Raw genomic sequence first — 25,453 nt, forward strand, 5'->3', positions numbered from 1 at the left:
TCAGCATAGAAGCTATAGATGTCGGATCTATCCCTAGAATTGCCAGTCTCCCAGCAAGCTCAGGGAGATTCCTTGCCTTGGCCTCTTGTTTCCTGCACCATTGTTTATGAGTAGTGGTGGCTTAAACTATATATCTCCAGATGTTATGGACTGTTAATTTCTTATCAAGCTCTTCGCCAGGCATGGCCAATTGTGCACATCGCTGGAAGGGGCTTCGATAAAGGGCCTAATCAGTAGTCCATAACATCTGAGCGCCAAAGGCTCGCCACCACGGGCCTATGGTAACATAATTTCCAGGAAAAACCTGGAAATGACATCAGTCTTCTCAGGAATTTCTGGATACTGTATGGTTTTATCACAGAATTTTCAGCAAGTCCCAGAGAACTCCAGAAGAAGTGATGTCATGCAGTTTCTGATGGTTACCCCATGCCCTTCCCCCCTCCCCCCGGTATCCTACCAGTTGCGAGGCTTAGCTGGGCAACCCTATGGCCCTTCATATGCTTGGGGATGTTTGAAATAGCAGCATTTCTGATCACAGAGGCCCTTCATGCTTGCACCACTTACTTTATGATTGTTTGCTTCCTAGTGGGATTTCCCTCCGGTTTTCTGTCCTCATCACCCTGCTGTGAAGTGTCCCAAGGCCAGATCTACCATTTTGCCTGCCCACTGCATCCTTGTTCTCTCCGTGCAACTTTTGTCTGGGGAGGTTGCCTGCTGCCTCTTTTTGTGGGGGGTGCTGTTTGTAGTATGGCATTAATTCTAGACCATCCAAGTATTATGTCAATTTCAGGGTCTATCACTCCCGCTATTGCATGAAAATAAACAAAACGAACAGCTTTTTTGATCTTGGAATAGTGGGACAAACTGTTGAGGTGTGGGCGGGGGAAGACTGGGAGGAATGGAAAAAACCCAAAGAAAGCAAAACACATGCTGATTCCCTTCATTTTCCCCATGCAGGAAGAGGAAAAGTAATAGTTTCAGAGGTTTCAAAAAGCGTGGGTATTTTCTGATCCATGATGCAGTGAGTTTGGAAGGGTGGAAAACAAATGCGTAACTGAGAATCTGACCCAAAGGGAATGGACATTCACTGTGGGGTAGACTACAAGTGCATAAATGGCCAGAGCCTCTGTCCACACACTTCCCAAGCATATAAACTCTATACTCATGAGCCAGAGTGTAGTTTTGGGGCGGGGAAGCATGCTCTTGCATACTACTCTTTACACCTGTTGATTTCAGTGCTCATAATGTTGTGTGTGGAGTAATAGTGTGCATCACCTCCAGTGGAGGTTGGCCAAACAGAGGCAAAGCTTGTAGTGATACCTCTCGTAGAGTGAAAAGCTCTGTGGCGTGGGTACTTTAGGACTCAAAGGAGCCCTTTGCAAACATCTTGCAATACACTAGGGTTCCCTCACACAGTTTGCCATTAAGTAACTAAGCAGAAAACAAGTTACCAAAAGTCACACAAAATTAGTCAAGCCCTATAAAATTCAAAATATCCCATAAACAGGCAATACTCACTAACTAGGCAACTAGGGAACCCTTAATGGTCTTTAAAAAAACACCTACCTTTAAAACATCTTTCTGCTGTTTACAAGAAAGTTCAACTAAACTGAAGCATTTCTGTGGTAGTAATCAGGCCTTAGTACAGAAAGGGAGTGGACCAGAGGTGGGATCCGGCAGGTTCTCACAGGTTCCCAAGAGTAGGTTACTAATTATTTGTGTGTGCTGAGAGGGGGTTACTAATTGGTGATTTTGCCATGTGATTTTTGCCTTAGTTATTTACTCCCTCTTCAGCAGTAGCTGCAGGAACTTGAAGCAGTCTAGCAGGAGGTGCACCGGCGTGCGTGGCAGCCTGCGCCTGCATGCATTCGTTTCCTGCCCAAGGACCGGCGCAGCGGCTGCATCCTTGCCACAGCTCTGCCCAGGAATGCCCCGCCCCGGAATGCCCGGCCACATCCCTGTCATGCCCCGCCCAGCCCCATTGGCGCTATGCCACAGTTTGAATCCCACCACCATGGGAACCTGTTACTAAAATTTTTGGATCCCACCACTAGAGTGGACCACCCCAGCATACCTAACCAGGGCTTGCTATGTTGACCTTAAGAGGTGGGCAAGTTCCTGCAGAAGTCATACACACTTGCCAGTCTAAAAAAAACTATTAGCATTGATGTTTTGATCCTGACTATGAAAGAGATGATTGTCACCATAATAATAGAGAGACTACATTTTTGGGAGGGAGCAGCCTTTTCAGCCCCATTGCGAGAAGCAAAGTGAACTCACTGCCTCCTGCAATGCTGCCAGGAGCCGACACTTTCTGATAATGCTTCAGGATATCAGCAAAAGCACAGGTCCAAGTAAGTGATGCCCGTTGATACCCACGGTGCCAATGGCCAGGAGAGAACAGATCCCCATCAGTGTACCAGCCTTAGCAATAACCAGAATCAAGGAAAGGAAAAAAGGGGAGGACGGGGGAAAAATAAGAGAAGAGAAGAGTTTTGGATTTATACCCCGCCTTTCTCTCTTGTCAGGAGTCTTGAAGCAGCTTACAGACTCCTTTGCTTCCTCTTCCTACAACAGACACCTTGTGAGGGAGGTGATGCTGAAAGAGTTCAGATAGAACGGTGACCAAGATCACCCAGCAGGCTTCATGTGTAGGAGTGGGGAAACAATCCGATTCACCAGATAAGGGTCCACTGCTCATGTGGAGGAGTGGGGAATCAAACCCGGTTCTCCAGATTACAGTCCTCCTACTCTTAACCACTATACCACGCTGGCTGAGGTGTCAAGTGCTTGTGGCAAAGCCCAGATGTGAAATTGTAGTCCTGAAATGGAAAACGGAATGTACTACAGGATAAATTGGAAGACACAATGCTGGGTAGTACCAGATGCAGCCTTAGGAAGAGTTCCTGAGAATCTAAAAGTCTGTATGTTGTTTTGTGATACCCTTTATTGGAACAAACCAAAGCATAACTTGACTTGCGTGTTTGGAATTTGTCTGCTGATCACCGTAGCTTCTTAAAACCTTTCCATGTTTACAGTTTGGAAAACACACATCACTTCAGCACAATGTTGGGTGGAGAAGGGGGGGAGGTAAGATCTTTTGGTCCTAGAAGCTGCTCCCAGTATCTTAATTCACAGAGCTCTTCATAGGAGAACATTGCATATTACACTGATTCGCTGCTGTTAAATGATGGTTACTCTGTTGTTGTTTTTAAAAATACAAACTTTTGCTTAGAAGACTTCCTCTGCCCCTCCCCTTTAAAGAAAAGATTTTGACAGCTACAATTCTAATAATATTTACCTGAGAGTAGGCTCCATTGTGTTCTCCTGGTATTTGTGAGGATGATTTCAGCAGGTGTTTGCTTTAAAGCAGGGGTATTCAATTCTGGCCCTCCAGATGTTCATGGACTATGATTGCCATTATCCCCTGCCAGCAATCGTAGTCCATGAACATCTGGAGGGCCAGAGTTGGACACACTTGCTTTAAAGGGTGTGATACATCTACCTCGTTTTGGAAACAGCAGCGACCGCATTCCAATTAGATCACTGTTTTCTTTTTTTCCCCCTTTTTAAACTATTTGAATTTTTTTTCTTTACCTGTTTCTTGGGTGGAAGTTTTGACAAGTATGGGAGGGGGAAAAGGAGGCAAATCCAAAATTTTTAGACGTAACCAAAAAAAAATTTTTGTTGCTGCCGCAAAGCTTTTTAACATTTCTGAAAATACGATTCAAAAGTCTGTCTCATTTTCTGTTGTAGAAAAAAAATGTTGGCTGCAGTGTCGTATCCAAATTGGAAAAAAAATCTGTTTCAATTATATGTATATCCTGAACTCCTGGTGAGAGATGGATTCTGAAGGTGAAATTTGACGCCCTTTTTTTCCCCGTTTTGTATTTATACTTTTTAAAAAAAAGTTGAGCTGTGACTATTGGATAATGCTTTTCTGGCCAAAAGTCTGCAAAAACTCCAGGGTCAACTGAGGACACAGCTTCACATTCAAAATCTTCCATAGCCGGTAGAAGCAATTCACCACAGAGTTGATATTTCTCCTATGCATTTTTATTGAAACAGCAACCCTTCTGGTTTAGCTGAACTCTGGGTTTTTATTTTTTAAAGTGGAGTTGTTGTTATACTACATTTTAACAGTTCTAGCATGAACATATGAGCTGGGTTATTTAGAGGCTTTTCATTCTAACCATTTGCTCTGGGCTATGTGTAAAGGTCAGACAGCTTAATACACTTCCTGTGTATATCTCCTTGTGTATATCTCCTGTGGTATCTCCTGTGGTATCCTTAGGGTTGCCAGCTGGGAAAATCCTGGATATCTAGGGGCAGAGCTTAAGGAAGGCGGGGTTTGGGGAGGGGAGTGAAATGAGCATGGTGGACTCTGTGACATTTTACCATCCTCCGTTCACTCCCCTTCAAAGCAGCTATTTTCTCCAGGGGGAATTATCTCTGTTGCCTGAGGTGAGTTGTATTTCTGGAAGAACTTCAGGCCCTGTTTGGAGGTTGGAAATCTTTCCGGACCACCCATTGTCCCCTGCAAAGTGGGCGAATGGATGCTTAACCTTTTCCTTGCTGGCTGCTTTTAGCTTGCCTCACCCTCTTTCTCACAATACTAGAACCGGAGGGCATATACAAAAATACTGGGAGAATTAGAACTAATAAAAGGAAACATTTCTTCACACAACACGTGATTGGTGTTTGGAACATGCTGCCACAGGTTGTGGTGATGGCCACTAACCTACCGTGTTTCCACGAAAATAAGACAGTGTCTTATATTAATTTTTGCTCCCAAAGATGCACTATGTCTTATTTTCAGGGGATGTCTTATTTTTCTGTGTTCTGTTTGTCGGGCATTCTTCCAAACAAAAACTTTGCTACGTCTTACTTTCGGGGGATGCCTTATATTTCGCACTTCCGCAAAACCTCTACTACGTCTTATTTTCAGGAGATGTCTTATATTCGGGGAAACAGGGTAGATAGCTTTAAAAGGGGCTTGGACAGATTTATGGAGAAGTCGATCTATGGCTGCCAATCCTGATCCTCCTTGTTTGGAGATTGCAAATGCCTTAGTAGACCAGGTACTCGGGAGCAGCAGGAGCAGCAGCCGAAGGCCATTGTTTTCACATCCTGCATGTGAGCTCCCAAAAGCATCTGATGGGTCACTACAAGTAACAGAGTGTTGGACTAGACTAGAGGGTTTCCAGATAGCTCAGGAACGCCTTATCAGCTTTACCAGCATGGCCAATTGGCCATGCTGACAGAGGCTGATGGGAATTGTAGTTCCTGAACATCTGGAGAGCCGCAGGTTCCCTACCCCTGGACTAGACAGACTCTGGTCTGATCCAGCAGGCTCTTCCTTATGTTCTTACCAGCTAGAAGCATTTCAGTTGCATTGAATGTTTCCAATTCAAATTAGCCTGGGAGCATGTTCTTGCAATTATCAAAAAAGACCCTCTACCTGACCAAACTAGCAACTAGCTAAAAGCAGTAGATTCTCTTAAGAGGGACGATTTCTTGTTAGATGTTAGCAAGGCAGACTCTAGCAGTTGTTTAACAAACTAAATAAAATACAGTCAACAAAAAGCCCCAAGTAAACAAATTTTTGTAGTACTAGAAACAACACACACGATGCCAGCTAAATAACTGCAAGGAGGTATTGCACTCCCCAAAAAATCCCTGTCTTTTCTGATTACCGATTGAATTTCAGATATTGCTGGTGCATGGAACGGAACTATTGATGATGATTACAACATAGGCCTTCTGTTGGGCTGAGGTACACATTTGTTCTCAGCATGTGTCAGAAGCGCTGCTTCTGTATAAACGAGAAAAGGATCTTACTAAGTTGGAGGTAACAGAGAAGCTTTATTTTGTGTGTGTATTTATTTATTTAGTAACCCATATTTCTTCCAAGAACCTCAGGGCAGTATACAACGTCATTGCCCCTTCCTCTATTGCAGTGGTGGCGAACCTTTGGCACTCCAGATGCTATGGACTACAATTCCATAACTGTAGTCCATAACATCTGGAGTGCCAAAGGTTCGCCACCACTGCTCTATTGGATCCTTACAGTGTCTAATTCTGTCTAAATAGTATCTGAATGGTGTGGATAAAGATGCATGTTTCCTTAAAGTAGAAAAGCAAGGCAGAGTCTTCCTTTTGCAATTTGGGGGTATTGCACACAGTCCAGTCCCTGTCACCTCCTGCGCCCCCCCCCCCCAGTGCAAACTTTGGCATTGCTCAAGAAAAGAGTCCTTCCTCATTGACACACAGCTATTTCCAAAGAGAGCTGTGGGCATTCTCTTTGCAATTTTTTTTAGCTCCGCATTGTCTTGCAAACCTCTTTTAGAATTTTGGAGAGTTTAATTGAAGGTTGCTTTTGTACCTATCCTGTGCCATAGTGCCAGTAGGGGTACTTGCAGAAAGGCAAAAGTACCTATCTTGCATTTGCACATGCTATAGGCATTTCCACTTCATTCTGACATCCTGTCTTCCCAATACAAGGTCACAGTTTGAACATATCTGGGAAGGCTGTTTGATCTGTTTCGGTTCACTACACTAGCAGCACGAGTCAGGTCTGCAGGAGAGCAAAGTGCCCTCCTGGTGATAATCGAGAAGAGCATGGCCTGGTCTTAAACATGTTCCCACACCCACTGTAACTGCAGGAGTTTTAATTGTGCATGCGGATAGGCAGTCCCATTATTTTACTAATGCTCCGCATGTGCTGTCTGTATTTTAATAGCCCAGCCAAATGCTCATTTTGCACTGCATTAAACATCAGTAGGTTCTTTGAGCTGATTGTTTGTGATACACTTTCCCCACACAGTCGAAATGTACTGCGAATCCATTCCACCATATTCACCAGATGAAAACGGATTGACGTCTTTTGAATATTTAGTAGCCGTTCATCAATTCAAACCTTGCCTATATTATTTCAGCAGCTTAAAGAACTTTATCAGAATTCTCCCACAGTGCCTTTGCTTCTGTGTGTTTGCAAAGCTTTATACCGATTCTAGACGTGGCCCCAAAAACACTTTACTGGAGCCATGTATGTTGCATCCAGGGTCCATGATAAGCAAAAATAGAGCTTATTTGTGTCATCTGGATCTCAATTCTTTATCATAACTAAAATCCAGTTTCTGCCGTTTCATGGACACCAGCAACACATCACTATAGACCCTGATTTTTTAAAACAACAGCAGCAGCAACAACTAGTTATAATGATAAAGCATTGTCCAACGGCAGCTTCTTAAAAATAATATTAGTTGAATCTCCTTAACGCCTTCCATAGGTCTGGCACTTTGTCAGATAATTCTGCCTCCTGAAAAGATTTATATTTACATCCCCAGCATCCAATAATTACACATTATGATGTTTTGACAGGGCACTCTGCAAGCTTCTAGTTCCAAGTTATAACTCGGCTTTTAAAAATGATATCTATGCAAGCCAAGTAAAAATGAAAAATGTTTAGACCAGGGGTCTTCAACCTGCGGCTCTGGAGCCGCATGCGGCTCTTTCAGCCTTATACTGAGGCTCCGCGTGGCCTGGAGGTCGGAGGGTAGCATGGGTATGTCCCTCCAGAGCAGCCGTCATTCCTTCTCTGCCATCTCCACAGCCACCATCCCCGCTCTGCCCCACAGAGCAGGCATCAGGCAAAGCGGGGTTTCCCTGCCCGGCACCTCTGCCTTCCAGCGCTGGAAGGAAAGGTGAGTGGAGGGGCCGAACTGGAAGCAGCTCCGTGTGGAGTCGCCTCTCTGGCTCAGTAGATCTTTGGGGCCATGGAAAACGGGTCCAAATGGCTCTTTGGGTGGTAAAGGTTGCCGACCCCTGGTTTAGACATTGCTATAGGGAACTGAAAATGAAGAGCTGCTAATACGAGCAGAAAGTATTTCCACCTTCGTGACGGGAGGTCCATGTTCCTACATGGCATCCTGACTGCACCTCTCCACACTATTCCTGCGCATCTCAGAAGCAGCTTTTATGAAGTAGGAAGTAGAAGAAACAAGAAATGGGAAAGCTCCGTTTTCTGAGTAGATGCTCGTGGGATTTACCTCAGTGTTTCATTCACAGGTGACTAGTGAATAGCGTAATGGTGGCTCACTGCGTACCACTGTGCATATATTTACAAACCTAATATGGGCAAAGTTCTGTATAGTTTACAGAAAGGAAGACTTGCCCTGTCAAAGATTCCTGTTGTTCATTTCTAAAATGATGATTTCATCTTGATTTCCTCTTGCTGTCAGGAAAGACATCCCCCTCTTTCTTTCTTTCTTTCTTTCTTTTTTTTTTAAAAAGCGCAACCTCTTTAAAGTTGCTGTTATTATGGTGGTTTCCTCACTGTGTGCTTTGCATTTTGAAGGAGAAGTTACTTCTCTCAAGCCCCATTTCTGTACAAAATCTCTCTAGCTGTTTTCAGTAAAAGGGAGCAAACCTCGATTTTGTATTTTTTTGTTTTGTTTTGCTGAATCAGCACAGGAATTTTTCAATGTTTTAAAATGTCTAAACAGGAAACTTTTTTTAAATTAGGAAAGCTTTTTGTTATGTGATATCCTCTCCAGGTGGAGTGGTTCAATCTTTGTATATCGTGAACTTGGAGAGGGTGTAGGCGTGCAAGTTTTACCCTTCCCCGTGCCAAAGGGCAACAAGTCTTTACCTTTAAAAATAACCTGGGAAGAATAATAGCTCAGTGGCCAAGCACGTGCTTTGCATATAGAAGTGCCTGGGATCAATTTCTGGTTAAAAGCACCTTAGGTTAGGAAATCCAGTGCCAGACAGAGGACACTTTCACACCTACAGAATAATGCAACTTTACTTTCACTTACTTTCATTACATTCTACTCTACTTCTATTTCTATCTCATCACTTCACTTCTACTCTTACTCTACTCTACTTCTACTCTAATTTTTACTCTCTACTACTTAGTTAGTTAGTTAGTTAGTTAGTTAGTTAGTTAGTTAGTTAGTTAGTTAGTTAGTTAGTTAGTTTTTTATACCGCCCTACCCCCCAAAGGGCTCTGGGCGGTGAACAACATAATTATACAACATACAATTAAAAACCCATTAAAATAAACACAGCGGTCAGCATAATAAAACAGCGTCAGCAATAAAATCCTCATTAAAACCCTCCCAAAGGGAGGGGGGAAGGGTCCCATAGATGGTAAAGGGATCCCAAACACAGGAGACTAAAGTTGGGGGGGTGGCCGGACATTAGTGGCCGGACACTCCAAAAGCTCGGTGGAACAACTCCGTCTTTCAGGCCCTGCGGAACTCAGCAAGATCAGCTGGAGGAAGAGTGTTCCGCCAGGCAGCGGCCAGGGCCGTAAAAGCCCTGGCCTGAGTGGAGTCCAGCCGCATCATTGAGGGGCCGGGAACCACCAGCAAATTGGCCTCTGCTGAACACAGAGGCCTAGTAGGGACATACGGGGTAATGCGGTCCCGAAGGTACGAGGGTCCAAACGGCATAAGGCCTTAAAGGTCAACACCCATACCTTGAAGATGATCTGGAACTCAACTTTCAATGCACCTTCACAATTGTTTGCAAGTGGATTTTGCTTTCCACACAGCTGCAAAGTGCATTGAAAGTGCATTATTCTACATGTGCAGAAGGGGCATTAGTGAACCCATGCTCATTCTTGGTCTAAGGCTTGGATCCCCAACCTTTTGGAGCTTGCAGACACTTCTGACACGCATGATTGATTGATTGATTGATTGATTGATTGATTGATTGATTGATTGATTGATTGATTGATTGTTTAGTTTTATATCCCGCCCTATCCTCGAAGGGCTCTGGGCTGCCACAGAACAGCTGCTACAGGAAGTGGAGCCAGCCACAAAATGGCTGCCACAGGTTACCATCAGTCACACGAGGGAGACCCTTGTGCTGTGGTGGCAGCTGCTGCCAAAGCAACATTTTAAAAAATCTGCACAGCCAATCAAATCCCCAGTGGTCAATCAGATTCCTTGCTGAGAAAATCCCTGTATGGCCCAACCCACTTTCTAAACACACTTGACTGGTACCAAGAAAAGGGTTAGCAGGTGCCATGGTGCCCATGGGCACTATGTTAGGGACCTCTGCTCTAAGGCAGCTTCATATATTTATACGTCAGCTCTTTTAAAAAAATATGTCGCTAAATATATGTAATTTTATTGAAAAACATTGGTGTTTGAAATCAAAGATGGAGGTGTTTTTCAATCAAATTGCAGAGTGTGGGTTTCCGTTCTTAGGACTTTGTGGCCTTATGCAGGTCTTTGTACTAAAGATTGATTGATTGATTGATAGTTACGATATCCTTGTGGATAGTTATACCTATTCTATCCCTATGGAGGAATTAAGCTGCAGCCCTTAAAAGTCATTAAAGACCCTGCCATAATTGTCTGCTTCAGAACTGATTGGCTGATTGGTGCCTCTAAGGTAGCAAGGTGCTCAGTTTATTCAAATATGGGTGCCTGAGAAGGTGTATAAACTCCTTCTTCCAGGTTGCTTGAAAGAATATGGCAAAGGTTTCCCGTGCACTCAAAGGTTGTCAGTTCCCCTCTTTGCTGTTTTTTTCAAACAGTCCCTTTTCAAAACTGCTGTCTTCTGAAAGAAGCTGGCTTTCCCCAAAGCTGCTTTAAAAAGAGCCTCTTTCCCCCATTGCCTTACCATTGTTTATAATCTCCAATGCACATCATGGTTGACAACACAAGTCATCTCTCTTGCCAATTGTGACAGTTATCAGTCTGCAGCCCAAGATACTTTTGCCCCCAGGTCTCATATATTTCCAAGAATAAAACTGTAAACGTTTAGATTCAGTCATCAGCGTGTAGAATGGAAATATGGTTAAAATGAAATGTGTATTTTCCATCTGAGTAGACCTGGAAAATCACTTATCCTGATACTGACATGGCATTTCAGCCTCCCTCCTCTTTCTTCCATCCATCTGAACTGCCTTCATTCTTGTAATTTACTTTCCACCATCTGTACCCTTGACTTAATTTGTTATTTTTGATGATTTATTTATCCTTGTGTCAGAGGAGGGATCTTACTCATATATCCTGTTGCTGAAACTGTATGTGAAAAAAATGTATTTGAGAAACAATGAAATTAATTCGAAGCATTTCTGCATAGTAGTGAGGGTACCAATCTGTGTGTTTTGGGCAAGTACATGGTGTGGCATTCCTGTGGTAATGACCTTGAGAAAATGGGAAAGAGGAACACATTGCTTCTTTATTTCACTGGAGGGAAAAAAATCTACCTGAATCAACTAGAGCTAACTAGAGCCGGGTCGTACATCAACTAGAGCTTGGGGTGCAGGGGCGGAGCGAGAGGGAACTGTGTGCGCCCCTGCCACGCCCCCACCCTGCCCCGGAATGCTCCCCGCTGGAATGCTGGGCGCCATGCCTCCTTTCATAGCCTCCTCAAGAGGCGGCGACCATTGGCGCACTCTGTCCCCTTGGTTCTATGCCACTGTTGGGGTCTACTACAGTGGTCCGGGGCAGTGTGTGAACCATCAGCCTGTAGTCTCACTTACCAGGTTGTTGCTCAGTTATTACCAGACTTGGTGGACCTGATCAGCTGCTGTTTTGAAGAACTTAGCACTGTCAATGCAGCTATGTAAGCTTGGCCTTTAGGATACACTGGGATGGCTGCGATTATGGGCATCATAGATGAGAGGAAGGAGATTTGTTTTTATTGCTCCGCTTTTCTCTACCTTTAAGGAGTCTCAAAGCATCTTACAATTGCCTTCTCTTCCCCTTCCCACAACAGACACCAGAGTTCTGAGAGAATTGTGACTAGCCCAAAGTTACCTACCAGGCTTCTTTGAAGGAGTAGGGAAAACAAGCCCAATTTTCCAGATTAGAGTCCACCATTCTTTACCACTACACTATGGCCATTTATGCACCTGGTTGTTTTCACATTGAGTGCACATTCCCTTCAGATTTTATTCTGGGTTACACTCTCAGTATGACCACAGTTATCCTGCCTTCAGATAGGAGAATCCTCATGGTTTCTGAAAGCTCTGAACATGCCACTTTTCCTCTTCTTTTGCAGGGAAAGCAAAGGAGATCAGCATGTGTTTAGCTTCCTTTGGGTTTTCTTACTATTCCCACCTTCCCCCGCCCATACCACAGCAGTTTCTACCTTTCTTCTGGCCACCATTTCAGCAGGATCAGAAGAGCTTTTAAAAAATTTTCATCCTGAAATTGACAAGAAATTGGTCTAGCATTTGTTTGCTAGACCATATCAAGAACAGCAGAAAAAATCAGGTGGACAAAATGGTGGATCAGTTGAGCTGGGGACATTTTGCAGGGGGAAAATCTCTGTGTAAACAAAAGCCCATAGGGAAAACCCACTTTGAATCAAACAGCTGCTGGGTAAGTGGTACATGCATAAATCACCCATGCTAGCTCTCCTTTGTCCCTAGAATATCTGGAGATGATATTCTAGCTCTCCTAATCAATAAACAGCCAAGTGTGTAGGACACGTCAGCCTTTGCTATTCCTCTACCAAATGTAAGCATCTCCTAAAAGAAAAGGGGCTCTTTTCTCCCAGAATATTTTTCACTTACTTGTGTTCTGTGGGATATGTAAAAAAGTATTTTCTGGTCCAATCCTGGTATCCTGCAGGCCTATGATTATGGGCAGGTTTATTACCTGGCTAATGGTTTTCTTCATGTGTTCGGTGGTTCTTGCCTACAGAAAGTGATATATTAGATGGACAAGACCTTTGAATTTCATGGTTGACATCTCGGTTCACTATTTGGACCACTGAAGATATTCCAGAGGCAAAGGAGAGGAAAGGAGGATGTGATATTAACTGATATATTCTCTTGATCTTCTCAGTATTGGGCATTACTTTTCTAACATATGGAGACCACACCAGCATGCCAAGATCTAACTTCATTCTTATGGATACAAGAATAATTTAGAGCGTGCATGTGTGGTGTGCAATACGCTTTGTGCCGAAGGGTCTAGCCATATGAATCCTGCAAAGTGCGTCCCAGACATATGCTTTCCTTTTCTTGTAATCGTACGACGAGTCTTTTGGCAAATGAAAATAATCCTATATTCTGTCTCCTGCTGGATATAGATGAAGAAACATGCCTTGCTGAGAAGCAAATATGTGCACTTTTGTGGGGTTGGTAACGGAGGTCATGGCTGTGTTCCTGCGTGCATTTCTTTCTGGGGGCTATGCTTGTGCTACATCAGTTGAGACGTACAATGCATCTTTCTATTCTCCCCTGAGGAGCCTCTCGCTGAGCTGTGTATGAACTTTGCCAAGTTGCCCACTTGAAAAAAAAATCAACTTGCTAAACTTTCTTCTCCATTTGGAATTCTTTGCTACTTCTCTTTTGTACCTAAAAGTGCTGAACTTGATAAAGTTAAATATATTGTTTGCCTTATATTCGTGTAGGCTAACTTGCACTTCTAACTTGTCCCCGCTAAGTTGTATTCAACTACTTTCACGCTAGAGATCGAAAATGGTGGCCAGGAAAAATGCATCCCTTGTACAGTTGACTTAATATGTTCCCCTGCTAAGTTCTATTAGTTTCAAGTGGGGCGTGTGTGTTAATCTTACCCTGTGTTGTTTTGGCCTTCCTCTTTCTTTGCTTGGAAATTAATCATGCAGGAAATGAGTAACCACAGTGAGCTTTCTGCTTCTGACTTCCATGTTCCGTCTATTGCCAATTGTCTCTAGAACGGCTGTTTTAAAATGGCTGATTAGGGGCACATTGCCTGTTTGGTCTGTAGTCTGGCAGCGTTGTAGAGGACTGACACAAAGAAATTTATGAGTTCCTTAATAATTTAGTATGGAGGCTGCTCTTATTTTGAAATGGCTGACATCCTAAATTATTTAAAAAACTCAGACCTTTATCTTTTTGATATATCTTGAGATGGAGAGAGACAAAACTGTAGGAAGACCATGTCTGAGGTCTCTTGCATTTTTTAAAGTCCGCATGCCAGATGGGTAAGTGAACCAGGTCTTGTAGCTGTCAATGCGAGAGGTACCATTTAATCCCACCCTCCCGCCCCCAAGACACCATTTTATTGTGTTTAATTATTTCTTTCAAAACTGTTGTTTGCCTTAAGGAAGGGGGAAACATGTCTGGGATTTGCTTGATGGAGCAAGTAGTTTCAGCAGAGATGATTTTAAGTCCCCAGGACTGCTTAATTAACCTGATTTCCACAGACACACTTCTGATTTGATCTTTTAAAAAATGTGGAAGGGCTGAGTCCCAAATTGCCAGCCGCTTCGATGGGTCTGATCATCGTAGTCATTAACATTGTCGAGGTTTCTGGTGTTTTAACGGCACAATTTTATTCCTTTGATATTTGCACAACTGAAATATATTTTAACCTTGATGCATTGTAGACATCTGCATATTGCCCTGGGCTCTTGAATATGTGGAAGGGCAACTTGAAAATAAACTAAATAATACCAGTTTGCATATGTGGCACAAATAGTGAACAAGAGGCTCAGAGGTGCTTCTGTGAATCTTGTATAAAAAATAACTAAACAATGGCTTCATTACATGTTGCCTCACGTTGTTCCAGTTCTGTCTCTCGGGGCCAGAAAATCACATTGCTGCTATTAAGCAAAGATTGGGGTTGTGATACTTAGATCAGTTTTAGTACAAAGTCCGAACCTGCCCTTGAGAACTGAGAACTCATAAATTTTTAAATGCCTGGTTAGTGGGTGACCAAGGGCAGGTTTTGACTGGAGGGGATGAGTCCTTGCAAATTTTGGGGAGGCGGGGAGGGTTGGGTCTGTAGGAAGCATCAGAGGCATATCTAGGCAAACTGGAGACCGGGGACAAAACCTGAGCTTGGCACCCGCCCGCCCACCCACCCCGGTGTGGGCGGCCACCCTCCCGCACCACGACCAAACAATGATTTTTGCACCAGCTCACAAAACATCTCCCACCCCCAGCAAAACATACATGGCTCTCTCCCCACCAACTCTCTTTCCTAATTTTGTCCTCACACCAACCCTATGAGGTAGGTTGTTAGCCTGAGAAACAGCTCCAAGCCAGTACAGATGGGTATTAAGCATGTAAATCTCTCACAAATCACCCCCAGCAAAACATTTACCAAACAAATGTCAGCATCATCTCTCCCAAAATACCTCCAGTGGAATCTACCCCCAAACAGCATCGCATTCAATGGTATTGTCGAAGGCTTTCACGGCCGGATTCAACTGCTTCTGGTGTGTTTTCCGGGCTCTGTGGCCGTGGATCTTCTACATCTGTGGCTGGCATCTTCGGAGGTGTATCACAGAGAGAAGTCTGTTACACACAGACTTCCCTCTGTGATACAACTCTGAAGATGCCAGTCACAGATGCAAGCGAAATGTTAGGAACAAGATCTACCAGACCATGGCCACACAGCCCAGAAAACCCACCAGAACCAACTTTCAATGGTGTTTAAACTAGGGAGTCCAGATTCTTCTTTTAAATCCACCTTAAAGGGAGAATCTGGGCTCCCCAGTTAAAACAACATTGGAAATGATGCTGTTTTGGGGTGGATTCTCCCCCACCCTGAAACAGCATAACTTTCAATGTTTAAACTGTGGACCTCACATTCTCCCTTTAAGTCCATGCCAAAGCGGGTGGATTTAAAAGGAGAATCTGGGGAAATTTGGAGTGTGCCTGCTATCAGGGGTGCAATTGTTAAGCTAGCAGCACCAACATTTCAGGGTATCTTTAGGAGACTCTCCTGATGATACCACCCAGGTTTGGTGAAGTTTGGTTCAGGGGATCCAAAGTTATGGACCCTCAAAGGTGTAGCCCCCATCTCCTATTAGCTCCCATTGGAAACAATGGGGGATGGGGGCACCCCTCTTGGGAGTCCATAACTTTGGACTCCCTGAACCAAACCTTGGAGGACCAATGGCAAACACTCATGAATAAACTTAGCACTCAGTCCGAAGGTGGTGGTGAATCCTCCTCTGGAGCCGGTGCAGTCCAGCACCGGTGTGGGTACCCACCCTGACAGCGCAAGGGTAAATGTGCTGGCGGGGGGGCGGGTACTAACCCTGGTGACTGGGCATGGCACGGTTCCGTGATGTCTGACCCAGAAACTGCCACCATCTCCTAGGCCCGCTGGCACAAAATGCTACACTGACATGGCCAGAGGTGGGCCAGGGGGTGGAGCCAACCTTAGTCAGTCATTCAAGGTGTGGGTTTTAACCTTTAAGGCCTTACGCGGCCTGGGACCCTCGTATCTGAGAGACCGCATTACCCCATATGCCCCTACTCGGCCTCTGCGATCAGCAGAGGCCAATTTGCTGGCGGTTCCTGGCCCCTCGATGATGCGGCTGGCCTCCACACGGGCCAGGACCTTTACGGCCCTGGCCCCAGCCTGGTGGAACACTCTTCCTCCAGCTGTCCGGGCCCTGCGGGACCTTGATGAGTTCCGCAGGGCCTGTAAGACCAAGTTGTTCCACCGGGCCTTTGGAGTGTCCAGTCGCTGAGTGGCGCCCCCTTCCCCCTCCCCCTCTCCTTCCCCCCCTGCATCTTCTTGCACATACCATCTGTTGCACTTTACCACCTATTATCCTCCCAGAGAGGAACCTGACCCCTCCCTTTTCTTTTACTGGGGTGATCTAAATTGAATTGGCCATAATAGGGCACCTATTATGATGCTAACCGCTGTTTTTAAGTAGTTTTTAATGGTTTTTAGTATTATATTGTTGTTATCGATTTAATTAATTGTATATGTGAATGTTGTTCACCGCCCAGAGCCCCCAGGGGATGGGGCGGTTTATAAATCGAAACAATAAATAAATAAATAAATACACTGCTCAGCTGGTCCCTGTGTGCTGGTGGAGCAGGATTTCCCATGTGTGGGATTCTTTTTTTGTGGCATTTCTCTATTATGCCCTGTAGGGGATTTTCACAGTTTTTTTCCTTTTGTTTTTTCTGGGCTTCCAGCAGGATGGTGCTGGAGCTGTACTGTCCCAGCCTGCCAGTCCACTCAGGATTGGGCTATCAATCCCTGTTCTCTATCCAGATAGTTTCAGGTGGGTTGCCATGTTGGTCTGCAGTAGAAGACAAGATCTGAGTCTTGTGACACCTTAAAGACTAACAAGATTTCCAGGGTTTAAAAACTTTCGAGAGTCAAAGCTCTCTGACAAAGGGAACGTTGACTCTCAAAATCCTACGTGTGGGAAATCTTGTTCGTCTTTAAGGCATTACTGAACTGAAACCTTGTTCCAAAATTTCATGTTCTTGTCAAGATCCTAACCATGGTCGAATCCCCACTACCGTCTTAGCCAGGTTTCAGAACACAAACGACCTCAAACCTGGTTAGTTTGTGTTCTGAAACCTGGCTAAGATGGTAGTGGAGATTCGACCCATAATCATCCTGGTGATGTTCTCATATAGCCTCAAAAAGCTGCTGCTAAAATAATTCTTGCTTTTTTAAAAGAAGGAACCTTACAGAAACTAAAATCATACCTTGCACACTGACTTAATAGAGACTAGGCCTTCTGACACTTTAATTAAACACACTGATCCTATTAAGGATTTCTGTGAGGAAGGGCTACTTATTTGCTGTGCGACAGAGTAACTCGACAGACCATTGCAGCTGCGGGGGAAAAAAGCCCTGTTGAACAGGATGGTTGTGGTTTTTCTGTGAGAAGTAATTTTTCCTGTTGACCATTTTTAACAGGAAGTTGAACAAATTCTACTAAATATATTATAGATTCTACTCCTTTAGGGTAGAATGGTGACTGGTTATGTATATCTGGTAAATATCAGAAACATTCAACTGTAGAGTGTTTCATAGGTCAAGAGGTAATATTTTATTAAATAATACTTGCTGTATTGTTGTTGATCTTTCAAATTTTAGTGTGGCAGTGGGGGGCGGGGGGCGGAAGAGACTGTTGCAGAAACCTAAAATCGTATTTTCCCATTTTAATGCAAGTGCTGGCCATTTTAATGCAAGTAATTCTCATCTCTCTGCAGACAAAGCTAAATTCTGTTTATAGATAATCTTAATAACAAATCTTCTCTAGCAATAGTGCATCAAGATTTAGGATTGAATCTAGATTAAATTGGCACTTATTCCCTCTTCTTATTGCAGACTCCGCACACCATGTCATTCCTCAGAATTCTCTGTCCCTCAAGGAATAGCGTTTGGTGGAGATCAATGAACTGTAGTCAGACAGGGCGGGGAACCGGAGGAAAGTTCCGTTCTGCCTTTGGAAAATGTAGTTAGTACAGAATGGAAGTGCACTGATTAAATATTGTCACTGTACAAAGAATAAACCTGGATTTACTACCATGTCTTATTTTGGGTGGGGTCGGGATCTCAAGAGTAATACTACACCTCTTTATTAGGAACAGCCAATATACCACAACGACTCAGTTCCAAAGGTACATGAAAAATTTTAAAGCAGCCTTATGAAGGATTTGGGGGAAGAATTTCTTGTGTTTTGACTGAAAATGGTTGTGTTTTGACTGAAATTCTCCTGCTTTTTTGCCAAGAATTGCCCAGCCCTCCTTGTTAGTGCATGGATCATGATTTCATTTTGTCTTGTCATAATACTAATGTTTCATTGCAGAACAGTTGTGAGTATGCCCCGCTTCTCAGTGCTGCCTGTGGTTTGAATTTTTGGAGATTTGCATATGTGGTGATGTTTCTCAACAGGTTTCTCTGCTGCGGAAGAGAGTTTGAGACTTAGACCATGCCTGTTCCTCCTCCTCCCGCTCCTCCGCCTCCTCCAACACTGGCTGTGGTAAGTTCCAGCTTTTAATTTTAGATTTTTCCACTGAAAAACTGCATGAAATAGTTGATGGGTTTGGTTTGTCCCATGAAAATAAAAGACATTTTAGGTGGTTGCCTGGTACACAGGCATTTGCAGTTGGGTAGAGCAGATGATGACCTTTTTCTTCTTCCAAAGTATGAGTACATTCTTGGAACCCAACAGTGGCGGAGCGCCAAAGGGACGGGGGGGAAGTGCATTGTGCACCGGGCACACTCCTGGGGGCAAAAAAATCGCCCCCGGGCCCTCCCCCTTTCCCCTGCACTCCCCGCAGCCCCCGGGTCTCCCCCGTGCGGCACACACACACACCGCCTCCCTTCCCACACTTACCTATGTCCCTTTTCTTTTTTTAGTACTTTTTGAGGATGAAAACAGCAGCCTATTTACAGTTCAGGCTAAAAACTGCCTGAGGAACTATAGTTCCCAGGAGACCTTGGGGCTCACAAGGTCACCTGGGAAGTATAGTTCGTCAGGCAGTTTTTTCCCTAAACTGTGAAGAGGCTGCTTTTTTTCAGCCTCAAAAAGTACTAGAAATAGAAAAGGAACGTAGGAAATTAATGTGAGTGGAAGTAAAGGGGCGAGAAATGAGGAGCCATGTAGAAGTGGAAAAAACACACACTCGCATCGGGCGCAGTTTGGCTCAGCTACGCCTCTGGAACCCAATGACACAGTTCTTGTCAAAGTTCTTGCAGAGGTCTCAGCCCCACCTGCCTCACAAAATGCCTGTTGTAGGGGGAGAAAAGGATTGTGGTTGTAAGCTGCTCTGAGACTCCTTAAGGTAGATAAAAGTAAAGTATAAAAATCTACCCCCCAAAAAAACCCTCTGTCCAGAACCAAATATGGCTGTTCAAAAAAGAAAGTGAAATCTTTTGGTCAAGTTGTATTAAAGGGATGATGTTAGAAGAACAAGTATGTGAAGGAAATGGCAGGCAAATATGTTTTATAGGACTAAGGGGCTTCTTAGAGACACTTTGCATTTAAGGAAATAACAGAAGTTAATAGTTGCCAGATGACAACCATGTGCAGAGTTGTGCCAATATGTTAAAACAACCATCCAAGGTGCTCTGGTATATTTTTTCCTCATTTGAGACCTTGTGTGTGCCACTTTCCTAAAATACACACCACACACATAATCAGCAACCAGCGTTTGGGTAAAGGAAACTTTATGTCATTTAAACAGTACTGTTAAGTTGCATACTTATGCAAATACGCTTTTTTAAATACTAGCTGTTTGTTGTCTCTTGCCCTCAATTTTGGTGAAGTTTGGTTCTTTAATTGTATATTTTTCTGACTGACTGCACTACCATGGTGAGGGGAGGATTCATGGAAGACCTTCCAGCCAGAGGTAACATAACATCCGCAGGTTCATTCAATCAGTCCGCAGGTTGTATTTAATCAGTCGAGATCTGCAGTCTTCCTAGAGCAGGGATCTGCAACCTGCGGCTCTCCAGATGTTCATGGACTACAATTCCCATCATCCCCTGCCAGCATGGCCATGCTGACAAGGGCTGATGGAGGTAGCAATTATGAACATCCTGAAAGCCACAGGACCTGAACCCTATCCTGAAACATAAATTATTAAAACTTCCGCGGCACTCCAGATGTTATGGACTACAGTTCCCATCAGCCCCTGCCAGCACCATGCTGGCAGGGGATGATGGGAATTGTAGCCCATAACATCTGGAGGGCCGCGAGTTTGGCACTTGTGTCCTAGAGGATTCTGAATAACAGATCTAGGATAGCACATTACAAAAATCTAAATGGAGCTGTTAGGAGGAAACTTTCTAACTGCATGCCTCCAAATGAGACTGATACAAGGTAGGCTATAGTCCAGTGGTGGCGAACCTATGGCACGGGTGCCAGAGGTGGCACTCAGAGCCCTCTCTGTGGGCACGCACGCACAGAGTTCATCATGGGGGGGTTGGAAAATCACCCCCCCACACACACACATCTAGGCTGGCCTGGGCATGATCCTTTACCTGGGAGTAAGCTCGATTGCTGGCAATGGGGCTTGCTTCTAAGTAAACCCTCCTAGGGTCGTGATTCACCCATTCGAAGCATTGCATGGTTGCTTCACCAAGCTTACTCCCGAGTAACGCGTGCGGAGCCAACTGTTTTTTTCTAAACTAAAACCACAGTATCCAGGTTAAATTGCTATGTTGGCACTTTGCAATAAATGTGAGTTTTGGATTGCAATTTGGGCACTCGGTCTCGAAAAGGTTCGCCATCACTGCTATAGTCCAATAGAAACTCTGAGAACAACAAGATTCCTTCCAGGAGCTCTGGCTGCCCAAAATCCTGTTAGTCTCTAAGGTACTACTGGATTCAAATGTCGCTGTTCAGATGTAGGCCAACAATGCTGCCCTCTGAAATTCTGCCTATTCAGGTATACAGATAATTTTACACCCGAATAAAGCCGAATCCAAATTTTGCCGAATCTTTTCGGTATTGTTCACCCCTAATAGACATGGCATTTCCTGGTCTGCCCTCCCAGATCACCCTACTTCTACCATCACGTGTTTCTCCACCTCAACATGTCAGTGTTGTGATGATTGTGGTATATTCTTGCAGTGCTGGAGCAGAACTGGAGAGATTGCGATTCCAGTCCACACTCAACAAAGCTTGCTTTGACCTTTGGACAATTGATCCGTCTCTGTCTGACCTACCTCAAACAGTGGCTGTGAAGATAAAATGTGGGAAGGGAAACTGTGTGTGCTGCCCTGAGCTGTTTGGATGGAGGGTGATATATAAATATTTTTAATGGAAAAGTAGTACAAAAAATCCAGAACGGAAATCTCCTAAATGATTGTGCTCAAGAGGGGAAAAATATGCTTACTAAGTGGAATCTTGAACAAGCATGAGTCAGATTTTGAACATCTGGGAAACTTTAAGCTGCTTCATGTTTGCTTTTATTTTTTTTCTGTTAAGAGTATCATTGAACTATAAACTTTTTTTAAAAAGCAATCTATGATATACTTTAAATGTGGGCTGCAGGACAGTGTGAAATTGGAACGGCTCTGTATTGTTTGAAGAGGCAAACCAAAAACCACATTTCATCAACTATTTTATCCCCTTTCAAATATATCTTGGAAATTGTGTTTTTGGATAGTAGAAATACAAGAAAAAGAGTCTCTATGTAAGCAAACTCTGTAAATTTTCTAAAATAGTAGGCAATTCAGAAGCAATTGTTTGGGAGTTCTTGTCTGTCCTGTTTGTCTACCTTGCCCATCAGTGGCAGCTCAAATCATTTTGTCACCTGAAGTGGCAACCCTAATTGCCATTGCTGCAACCCCCCCCCCCCCCCCATGATTGTCTGCTGCTGTTGCTGTTACTCAAAATGATAGAGGAGACAGGCTTACCCCAGCTGATCCCATTCAGGAGGCAGATTTTTCTGGGGGAGATAATAGGAATTAGCACTGAGACTGTGACATCATTTCCAGTGCAATGACACTACAGACAATTAGCACTGAGACTGTGACATAATTTCCAGTGCAATGACACTACAGACAATTAGCACTGAGACTGTGACACCATTTCCAGTGGAATGATGCTCTAGGATTCACTCAAAACTCTGATTTTACCATACAGTTTTGAATGAATCCTAGAGTATTGTGCTTATCTGTTGACACCACATCCAAGAACAAGCTGGAAGTGATTTTGCAGCATTGGCATGATACTGTTCGCATGATTCTGCTTTGACCCATCTATTGGGAATTGCCAGTTTTATGTTGGCAATCCTAGGAGGAGATAATCCTCCTGAGCATCTCCTACAGGGCTTCCTGAATTTTCACAAGGTTAAGTCCCCTTCTGGGAGTTTGGCCAATATTTTCAGTTCCCTGTCCAGAAATGGCGGCAGAAACATTAGGAGCTTAACATGTGACTTGTCTTGGTGTGGTTTAGGGGAGTGAGGAATTAAGGAGGATTATTTTCTCTGACTCTCAGGCAAGGGAGCAGCTAGCTTGCTAGTGGCAAGTGGGATATGAGGTTGCTACCCTCAGAATTTGCTACCTGAAGTCACTTCAAGTCTGTTTTGTTCCACATTTTAAATGTCACTATGGCCAACTGCAGTATAGTTACAATGGTAGCTACAGGAACACAGTTTCTGTTCACAGCGCATGTCTATCATGGATGGAACCAAGAAAGAGGGAAAGTTATATAGATCCAGCGTGGTGTAGTGGTTAAGAGCAGATGTATTCTAATCTGGAGAACCAGGTTTGATTCCCCACTCCTCCACCTGAGTGGCAGATGTGTTTCCACACTCCTATATTCCTTCTGGGTGACCATGGGCTAGCCCAGGGGTCTGCAACCTGCAGCTCTCTAGATGTTCATGGACTACAAATTGTAGTCCATGAACATCTGAAGAACCGCAGGTTGCAGACCCCTGGGCTAGTCACAGTTCTTTGGAACTCTCTCAGCCCCACCTACCTCACAAGGTGTGTGTTGTGGGGAGAGGAGGGGAAAGGAGCTTGTAAGCCACTTTGGCTCTCCTTACAGGAGAGAAAGGTGGTATATGAATCCAAAATTATCCTCCTTCCTTGTTAACAGAAATCAGTCCTTTTAAATGTTTTCTTTCATTATGAATATAGCATACAAGTACTGCCATTAGAGAACCTTTGCTTCCATTTTATCTTTTATTGCCATATAACTAAATAAATCTTTAACACTTCTAGTTCAAAAGAAAATTATGCACCCATTATTTCTATATAGATAATTATTATAACTTCAAGCATCATACAAAGTTATTCATACTTGAATTCATCTTCTTAAAATATATAAGAATTCTTAGTTCATTTTTTGCTACTTTTTATCATAGTAAAGTCTACTTGAAAATAGTGATTACAAGTTTCTCATACATGTGAATATCTGATGCCCCTCAACGAATTCACCCCAGCTTTGAACTTGAAGTATCCACGGATATGGGATTAAGTGGTTTCTAATCTACAAAAGGCCATGATATTGTGCTACTCCTTTGTTACTTGACCCTCTTGAAGGTTGTTCTATTTTGGGTCTATCAACTCCCTTTTTGGCATGTTCAGCTGAGAGGCCAGGCCAGCTGTTTCTGGCATACTGGAACATCTTCCACAATCTTTTTTGGTCAAGCTCAACAATTGTTCCCCTGTATTTCTGGTTGTATCGATGACAAACAGCTATTAGAATCTGTAATGCCTGGTGAGGGCATTTGGAAATGTGTAGAAAAGAAAGATCTGGTTTCTCCACAAGCAGAGGCATAGCTGGGCCAGAGTGCGCCCGGCGCACACTCTGTGTTTTCTGCCCCCTGCCGCCCGCTCCCCCACCCCCGTGGTGCCCTGCCCCCACCCCTTACCTTAGTGCAGGCTGGAGAAGCTGAAAAACAACCTTGTGGGAACTACACTTCCCATGAGACCCTGGGGCTCACAAGGTCTCCTGGGAAGTGTAGTTCCCACCAGGCTGTTTTCAGCCAGAAGGAAACAAGTCGCTTCCCCAGCCTGCGCTATTTGACGAAGATAAGTGTGGGGGGCGGGGAAGAAGGGGGAGGAGCGCTGCGGGGTGGGGGTGATTTTTTGCCCGATGCAACACGTGCACCCCCAGCCCCCTGGTAGCTCTGCCTCTGTCCACAAGCAGTTAACAATAATTGCACATTACGTGATTGAATTTTGGAATGGGTCTTAAGGCTACAATTGAGGAAGTTCCTTCAGGCATATGAAACAAGGGTTTGCTTAACCTGCAGGGATTGTGCCCATGTCAGCCGTAAGGAGGGATCATGTTTGGAAATCAATTTGCATGCAAGATGGAAGGTAGCTCAGGAAAAAAATATATCAGAGGTTTCTCTGGGTGCATGGTACAAATTCATCTTGTTCAATGGACTGCAGTTTAAGATGAGTGATGAATGTCAAATAAATAAAATGTCAGCAATTGTGTAAAAGAGCTACCAAGTATCTCGTGCTCCCTAAAATTGTGATATACTCTTGTTAAGGCTAGAATTACTTTGGATGCATAATGTTATAATGATTTTTGTGAGTTTGGTAGTAACTAAACTCCCTCCAAAATGCAAGGGAGAGCCCCTAAAACAACAGGCATGGTGGCAAGTTGTAATAGAAAAGTACATTCATGTGGAAATTCACACAGAGTGTTTATTAAAGTTCTCAGCACTCCATTGTGGGGGGGAGGGGAAAGGGGGAATTGTAGCTAACCTTGTTGCTAATAGATAACAGAGAGACTGATTCCTATGTCATTATTTTAGAGATATTTTGAGATTTAAGTGTCCCATTCCGGTTGTACATAATCTTTTGGTTTGGTTATTTTGCAGGCCAACACAGAGAAGCCTACTTTAAACCGGTCAGAGCAAGCAGGGAGAAATGCTCTTCTGCAAGATATTAACAGAGGAAAAAGGCTCAAAAAGGCTGTTACCAATGACAGAAGTGCCCCAGTTATTGAGAGTAAGTATACTTGAATATTGCTTAATGGGCTAAATTAGAAACACAGAAGAATCCCTGCATTGGTTTGTCAAAGGTTTTCACGGCTGGAATCAACTGGATGTTTGTCAGGTGGGAGCCCGGCATCTAGCAGAGAAGCACCAGGGGGGATGGGGGATGAGTAAACTGATAGTAAAGCGCTTTCCTTTTCCATAGGCAATCAATAAAAGCACCCAGGGCCAGGTGGCTTTATCTCAGTCTTCTGACCTTGAGTCCATCCTGCAGTGGCGTATTTGCCAAGGGACAGGGAGTAC

At 44.0% G+C, this 25,453-nt stretch overlaps 1 protein-coding gene across 1 annotated transcript in view; it reads left to right on the top strand.

Annotated features, from left to right (window-relative positions):
• The window catches only part of WIPF1 (WAS/WASL interacting protein family member 1), an 84,882-nt gene that overhangs the window by 44,272 nt on the left and 15,157 nt on the right, over positions 1 to 25,453 (top strand). The window contains exons 2-3 of the mRNA XM_048485654.1: positions 18,633 to 18,720; positions 25,034 to 25,163. Of these exons, the coding sequence (XP_048341611.1) occupies positions 18,670 to 18,720; positions 25,034 to 25,163 (181 nt within the window). The 5' untranslated portion in view covers positions 18,633 to 18,669. The remainder of the gene's footprint in view (positions 1 to 18,632; positions 18,721 to 25,033; positions 25,164 to 25,453) is intronic.

This window comes from Sphaerodactylus townsendi, linkage group LG02 (genome assembly GCF_021028975.2).
Source record: "Sphaerodactylus townsendi isolate TG3544 linkage group LG02, MPM_Stown_v2.3, whole genome shotgun sequence".
Taxonomy (NCBI): Eukaryota; Metazoa; Chordata; class Lepidosauria; order Squamata; family Sphaerodactylidae; genus Sphaerodactylus; species Sphaerodactylus townsendi.